General features: G+C 27.8%; 1 protein-coding gene across 3 annotated transcripts in view; it reads right to left on the bottom strand.

Moving 5' to 3' along the window:
* Window positions 1-8,072, bottom strand: part of LOC105838908 (sugar transporter SWEET1) — a 54,128-nt gene extending 46,056 nt beyond the window's left edge. Inside the window, exons 1-3 of one of the 3 annotated variants that reach the window (XM_036292623.1) lie at window positions 7,932-8,072; window positions 7,687-7,816; window positions 6,996-7,073 (exon numbers count right to left, since the gene is read on the bottom strand). In XM_036292623.1, the coding sequence (XP_036148516.1) occupies window positions 6,996-7,073; window positions 7,687-7,763 (155 nt within the window). In that variant the 5' untranslated portion in view covers window positions 7,764-7,816; window positions 7,932-8,072. The other 2 variants (XM_036292624.1, XM_036292625.1) reach the window with 2 other exon arrangements.
* Window positions 8,073-8,401: the final 329 nt, after the last annotated feature.

Below are 8,401 nucleotides of genomic sequence, written 5' to 3'. Positions count from 1 at the left end.
AACCACGAACTGTAAGAAGAAATTTCAGAGAATTATATCATATAAGTAGTGTAAATATTGTCGTAATTTGATGAAAAACATAATAAAAATTTTCATAATTCCTTCTTGGCCCGCATTTACTATTTACCATAGTAATTTTTACCATGAAGTTTTTTCCGTGTATTATAAATCTATCACAAAAATTAATTTTATTAAAAATATAAATATCCTAGTTATTTAATTTTTAATTAAGAATATAAAGTTGAAACAAACATTTTATTTGCTTGTCATTTCCATTTTAATCGATAAAATTGTCTAATGTTTTTTGAAGAAGCATAAATTTTGTTTCGAGCATATGATAACAGCTTCTTTTAAAATTTATGACAGTTTACGACATTTAAGACTATCATGAAAAAAATATTTTTTATTAAAAATAATCGTTATTTATTAAAAAATAAATTTAGTAATTACTTCTTTAAGCATTAGATCTGATATTTTTTGTACACATGTATGTACACGTACACACATACTTTTTGTCGTTAGAAAATTTTATTTTCATTAAAAAGGGTAAGGAACTATCATAATTCAAAGGGAGAATTTAGCGTTACGCGTCGCTTGTGAGTAGTCATTGTTGCTTGTTGTAACAACTCCCCCCGCGCGCCTAGCAATCTCAAGGTTCAAGCGCTAGGGAGGGGCGGCCGCCGCGGCCGGGCGCTCAGCGCGCTTGCATTTGCCGGTAGGCCGGGCTAATACAGAAAATTTTACAAGTCACTAACTTGTTAATTATTGCGAAAATGGAAAAACGGTAAGGACTTTTCTGTTCAGTTTCATGCGCTCTACCTGTTCATAAAAATCCCATAAAAAAATACCAGACACCCTGTATAATAATGACCATTTCTATACATTAATCCATTTTCTATATATTAATTATATGTATGTATGCCTATATTTAGTTGTCCCCAAAATAATTACTATGTTTATAAACTGTCCTCAAAATAATCATTATGTATAACTTGTAATTATAGAATTAACATATATAAAATCTCATCGGTTTGTGGAATAAAAACTATGCTCATATCAAAATATTCAATAAACTTTAAAATTATTTTATTATACGAATGTAGTATTATTTCTGTAAATGATTATATTTTTCTCTTATAAAGTTTTTAAAAAGTCTGGAACAAATCTTATAAATAATTCAATAAAAAGTTTTTAAATAAAAATTAAATGACTTTACAAAACGCATTTATTAATAATATAAGTTTAACCGCGAATGACATTGTTAAGATCCGATAAAAATAAATTTTATTTTTTAAACTAAAAACTCCTGTTTTCTATTACTTATTCTTACAGCTTATTTTAATAGCTTTTCAAAACACTATAATAAACTACAATAAATTTTTTTATTAATGACTTTTTATTTGTATGTCTTCAAATTATGATAAATTGATTTAAAAAAATTTTATTTAAGAAAATTAAATCATTGATTATCATCTAATGCATTATCACCTACAGTAAAACTTACACTGCCTTAACCTATTGCATTAAATGTGTCTTTTTAAGTCTGACTTTTATTTAAAACCTTTTTTTCTAAAATGCATTGTTTATGACATATTCGATTGTTTCTGTATATTTATATTTATATATAATAATAGATGAATAAAAATAATTGTCCTTAAATATAATAATATTCTGTATATTATATTATGTATATTTATATTATTAAATTTATATATAACGACTATTTCGTGTGGACAATTTGTAAATGGAATTATTGTAAATATAATTATTTTGGGGACAATTAAATATATATAGCTACGTAAAAGGTAAATTAATTTAATATTTTCAACGTAATCTTAAACAAATACGTTGTAAATACCAAATTAATTTACCTTTTACTTAGCTATATATATTTAATTGTCCCCAAAATGCGTAATACTCGTCATTAATTCGATCTTTGTTACGTTCATTCTGCTAATTTCATTTCACACTGATTTATCCGCATCGATACAGAATTTACTTTACATATATTATTAACATCAATTAATTTTATAAAACCAATTCTTTCGAAGATACAGATTTTTTTTTAATATTATAGAAAAACGAATATTGTTTACATTTAAAATAACTGGTTTCTCATTAATTAAGATAAAATGTTTACATTGTAAACAAAATTATACGTCAGTAAACCTAGCACTCCCACCACTAAAAAAAAATTCGGACCTACCGTATAATTTTCTGCTAATTATCTGCTAATTTTCTGCCCTAGTCCTAAATTTTTTGCTCCTACCCGTTTGCAGGAAACTAAGATCAAAAGTGGGGGTGCTAGCTTCGCGTGACTCAAGCACCCCCAATAATATTTAAAAAAAAAAAAAAAAAAAAAAAAAAAACAGATATATCAGAATTTTCTACTTGTTTTAGGCTTCAAGAAACTGTAAAAAACAAATATCAAAAATATCGAACGGTTATCCAAATACCGATATTTAGAAACGTTATACCGCAACATTATAGGAGAAAATGGTTAAAAACAAGCTACCAAGACAATACCATACAAGGACAACTTTAAAAGTTTTTCTTCAATCAAATACTCGTATAATATACAATTTAAAAACTTATAATTTGCAAAATATATTTAAAAAGTTTAAAATTCACAAAAAATAAAAGTAAAGTACCATTAAAAAATTATTTGCTGCATCGATTAAGGTATTAAAATGATCGTCTATTTATCTGCTCTCAAAATATCCAGGTCTCGAATTTTTTGCTCGACATTTAACTTGTGCAACTCAATTGTTAATCCACGCACGCAAGAGTAAACTGCCTTAAAAAAATTATTTGCTGCATCGACTGTGGTATCAAAATGTTCCCCTATTTACAACGGCGTGATAAGAAAACGAAGACATCAAAAAAGGGCCAACACATAAACATTTAACCGATCAAAAAAAAAAAAGAAAACCAATATCTTTCCCTTAATAAAATATTTGTAACACTCACAAACACTATTTGTGCTCATTCAACATTTGTTAAATAATAAACAAAATAATTTATAAAAAAATAAAATGTAGTTCTAATATAGTTTTAAATATAGAAAAAAATTCGGGACTGGATATATTGAAAGCAGATAAATAGACGAACATTTCGATACCACAGCCGATGATACCACAGTCAATGCAGTAAATAATTTTTTTAAGGTAATTTACTCTTGCGTGCGCGGAATAACAATTGAGATGCACAAGTTATATGTTAAGCAAAAATTCGGGATTTTAATATTTTAAGAGCAGAAAAATAGAGGAACATTTTGATACCACAGTCAATGCGGCAAATAATTTTTTTAAGGTAGTTTACTCTTGCGTGCGCGGAATAACAATTGTGTTGCAAGAGTTATATGTTGAGCAAGAAATTCGGGATTTTGATAATTTAGGAGCAAAAAAATAGGAGAATATTTCCATACCACAGTTGATGCAGCAAATAATTTTTTTAAGGTAGTTTACTCTTGCCTGCGCGGATTAACAATTGAGTTGCACGAGTTTTATGTTGAGCAAAAAATTTGGGACTTTGATATTTTAAGAGCAGAAAAATAGAGGAACATTTTGATGTCACAGTCGATGCAGCAAATAATTTTTTTAAGGTAGTTTACTCCTGCGTGCGCGGAATAACAATTGTGTTGCACAAGTCATATGTTGAGCAAATTCGAGACTTGGTATTTTGAAAGCACATAAATATACGATCCTTTTGACACCTTAATCAATGCAGCAAATAATTTTTTTATGGTATTTTACTCTTGTATTTTTGCGAATTTTAGACTTTTTTAATTTATTTTGCAAATTATAAATTTTTAAGTTGTATATTATACGAGTATTTGATTGAAGAAAAACTTTCAGTTATCCTGGTGTGGCATTGTCCTGGTAGCTTGTTGGTTTTAACAATTTTCTCCTATAATGTTGCGGTATAATGTTTCTGAGTACCAGTAGTTGAATAACCATTCGATATTTTTGATATTTGTTTACAGTTTTTTAAAGCCTAAAATAAACAGAAAATTCTGATATATTTGACATATTTTTTGTTTTTTTTTTTTTATTAGTGATGGTGCTAGCATCACGTGAAGCTAGCACCCCCACTTTTGGTTTTAATTTCCTGTAAACGGGTAGGAGCAAAAAATTCGAGACTAGGGCAGAAAATTAGCAGATAATTAGCAAAAAATTATATGATTGATCCGAATTTTTTTTTTAGTGGCAGAGGTGCTAGGTTCACTGACGTCAAAATTATATAATTTGTACCGGGAAAAAAGTCCATACAAAATTGACCATATATGGATTTTGTCAATATCTGATCATATTTTACCAAATATGGTCGTATATGGTTATCATATATAAATATATATAATTAGATCTAAAATTACAACACTTCTCATATATACTTGGATACGGTCAGATACAAGAATAAATAGGATTTCAGGAAATTTGTGCACGTGTAATATTTAACCCTTCAAAGTCACACTGGGTGGTTACCACCCATCGCTTAAATTCAACACATTATATCTTTCCGATTTAAGTAAAAATGATACTAGTAACGCCATTTAATTGTAATTCAAGGTTTCATCTATGCTCTTGTACTATTCTGTAACTGAAAGTCGCGTTGGTTTGTTTTTGGCGTCCAAAGACAAGGTAGCCACCCCTGTGTGAACTCCGTCTAAGTTTTTTGTGTTTTTTAGTGGTTCGAATTTTTGTGTTTTTTGTGGTCTAAGAAGTGTAAAAGTATGATATAATACAGATTCTTATGCCTAGAATTTTTTAAAAATCTTTATGTTAATTTATTCTTCGAAAATATGCAGCATAATGGCCTATAATTTACGACAGCAACCGATGTAAAATACAATTTTTACAAAATGATGGACGTAATGATTTCAACAATGTTAATTCGGATGTCGAGAAAAATCATATTCAAACGATTCAGAGCAATCTGTGGACGAGATGGACAGTGATCTTGAAAATGTAACGTTAGATTAACGCATTCTAACATTGCGTGCACGCGGTAGATCGTAATCTATTTTGCGAGGAAAAAATGGTTTTGTGTGACATACAAAAAAGTGACGCTCAAGTAAATACTATCGTAACATGACTTTTCTATGAAAATACCTGTTTTTTTATATACTAAGATACTCGATGTTTAGTATGCAAAATACTCTTTTTGAAAAAATAGTCAAAGACATATTTTTTTCCTTGAAGTACAAGACTTGAACAATAAAAGTCTAAATTTTTAGTTAAAAATATTGAAAATTAAAAAAGTTATGATATATTTTGTAAAAACTCTTTTTTCTAATGTTGGAAAATTAAAAAATTTTTTTAGGTACTAACGGTTTTAGATTTTTGCTTAAATAATATCAGAATACATTTTCCAAACATTCAAGTTTATCCATGAATTTTTTTGTTAGCATATCTTTGATAATTACATAAATACAGCATTTAAAAGATGACGATGGGTGGTAACCACCCAGTGTGACCTCGACGTTAGAAAAAAGAAGTGTGACCTCGAATGGTTAAGGCTATATGGACTAATATTTTCTGTGTAATGCGTATTGCGTAATCAATCAGAGTCGCAATTTTGTTACAATATTAGTGTAGGTCACAGAATTTGAAATGTAAAGGAATAAAAAAATAAATAGTAAGAATTAATTAATTAGAACAATTCCATTTCGTTGTTTCATTGTTTTGATTGGTTAATACCTACTATTTGCTTTTTCCATTCTGTTATTTCGAACGCCATGTGACCGTACCTTAACAGGAGCAGAACAGAATTATGTCTTTAATTATTAGTTATGCAGTATGCATTACTCTGAAAACATTAGTCCATATGGTATTTACTTTTAAATTATGATTGTAATATTTTGTATAGTATTCCATAATTTGTGATTATCAATTTTTAGTAACAAAATTAATCACACACGTATGTCGAAATTGAACTACAAATTATGGAAAACTAAACACAAAATCATAACATAAAAGCAAATACTACACATGAAAAGTTCTGCATATTTTTAAATTATGTATAAATTTTGTGAAATATGTATTTTAATTGTATTGTAATTATATTTTAAATAATTACTGTTTATTCTACAATACTATATAATACTGTAGTATGTGTCTTATCCATAAAATTGCACATGTATTAAAACATTCTCATTGATTTTTTGAAACAGTCAATTAAAATAAAGAAAAGAGGAAAAAAGTATTATAATATGTTTTCATATTACAATTATCTAACCATTTCTGACTATATAAAATGAAGTAAGGTATTTAATACAATTTTTTATGATCAGAAATGGACCATATCTATGCATATACAAAACTAAAATGCTTTCATAAAATTGTATATAATAACGTAAATAATCATATATAATTATATATATCATATATAATCGTACATAATTATACATAATACCATATAAAACCATGTATAATTATATATAACTTTATCTTTTTCTACATAAAAAGACATGGACTATTTTTTCCCGGGTATATATAATATAATAATATAATATCCCAGAAATAGCACAGATTATCATAAATATTTATATTTAAAAAATTTACTTTCCAAAAATATTTTTTAGAGATTAAGTAATTATTTTTTATAAACCACATAGGAGAATAATACAAAAATTATTATCAACAATATATACAATATATTTTTAAAATTTACTGAAAAATATTTATGGTAAATAAACTCGAAATATTTTCTATATTTTTTAATAATAATAGTGTAAGTATTTATTTTAAATATTTTCATAAATATTTATCATAATTTTTTTAACACCTTAAAAAGTTTAACAGCTCATATAATTTTCCTTTTAGATCTAAGTTCCTAAAGTAATCTTTATGTATATATGATTACTTTGGGGACAGTCTCCAAAGTAATCCATTTGTATAAAATAATGACAGTCCTGAAAGTAATCGCTTGTCCCCAAAGTAATCGGAATATATAAGATTTTGTCCTCAAAATAACTGATCTGTATATATACTTACAATCCTGTACCACCAAGGAAAGGCATTGGATCAATTCCTTTGGATGAACCTTTCATGGATATATTGCGACATATTAACCTATAAATTATAAGAATACAAATTAAGCATAAATAAATATTGTCAAAGAATAAATATAAAATTTCAGTTATATTATATCTAACATCAATTCATACTATACCTTGCTATACAAAATTATACCAATGAGTCGTAAAATAAAACTGTTATTGTGGCATTATATTAATATAACATAATATCAACCATTAAGTATATAAATCACATTCAAGTGATTACTAATGTCTAACTTTTTCGATATTTTTTAAATGTGTGGAAATATTTAGAAAGTATCAAAATATTTATGGAACTCAAATATTTTGATAAAAAATTAAAATTTCAAGAATACCTCATTTTTTATTTGCAAGAAAAAAAGAAAACAAATTAATCAAGTTTTCTAGGCATTCCAGAATAAAATCGCCATTATAATCAAATATACACATGTGTGACCAATTAATATTTAATTAATTACATAAATGACACAAGGATTATGTGCTAAATGTAGAAACATATATAAAAAATATTTAACTTGAGATTACATCATTCAAAGCAAATCTCTGTCTAATAATAATTTTGCATAAATTATACAATTCTCAACTAATGTGATAATAAAAAAAACATTTATTATCATAATACGTACGTTCCAGATAACATTTGTGCCATTGTAGTATACATGGCACAAAGTCCTACAATTTCTTTGTAATCTTCTAGAACCATATTTCTTGATCCACTTCAATTATTTATGTTTTCACTATATTATTTACCAATTACTGCAAATTATTATCAATTATTTAGAATATGCGTTCACCAGATAAAACAGTTAATGAACAATAATTGGCATTCAACCGTAGAAAACTGCTTATGCCCGATTTCACGTCCAGTTACCTTGCGGTTAAAATTATCCAAGAGATAAACTATCAGATCCACGCACGTGATTGGTTAAAATTGATATTTAGAACCATCACCATAGAGCTTGTATTAATGGAGGGGCCACTGCTCTAGGCCGGAGTCCGCGCGGGGAGAATCAACCTTTGAGCAGAGAGAAGCCTGAGAGCGGCCACCGCGGCCTTTTTCGTGCGACCGAAATGTGGATGTAGCATCAGCGCCAAACGTGGATGTAGAACTACGTACCACATCCACTTTTCGACCCTGTCAATAAAATCGTTCGTTTGGTGTGCGTCCGTGCTACCTGGTTGTGTTCCGTGCTATGTGGACGAAATGACGGTAACAGAGTTATTGATTTTTCGTATGTGTGCGAGCGAGAAAATACAAGAGCGAACGAGACATTCAATAAGAACGAGCGAAACAGTAAAAGGAGCGAGCGAGAGATCATTAAGAACGAATGAGATAGTAAT

This window comes from Monomorium pharaonis, chromosome 10 (genome assembly GCF_013373865.1).
Source record: "Monomorium pharaonis isolate MP-MQ-018 chromosome 10, ASM1337386v2, whole genome shotgun sequence".
Lineage (NCBI taxonomy): Eukaryota > Metazoa > Arthropoda > Insecta > Hymenoptera > Formicidae > Monomorium > Monomorium pharaonis.
Note: the sequence above shows the minus strand (reverse complement) of the source record. Positions and strands in the feature narration are given on the sequence as shown.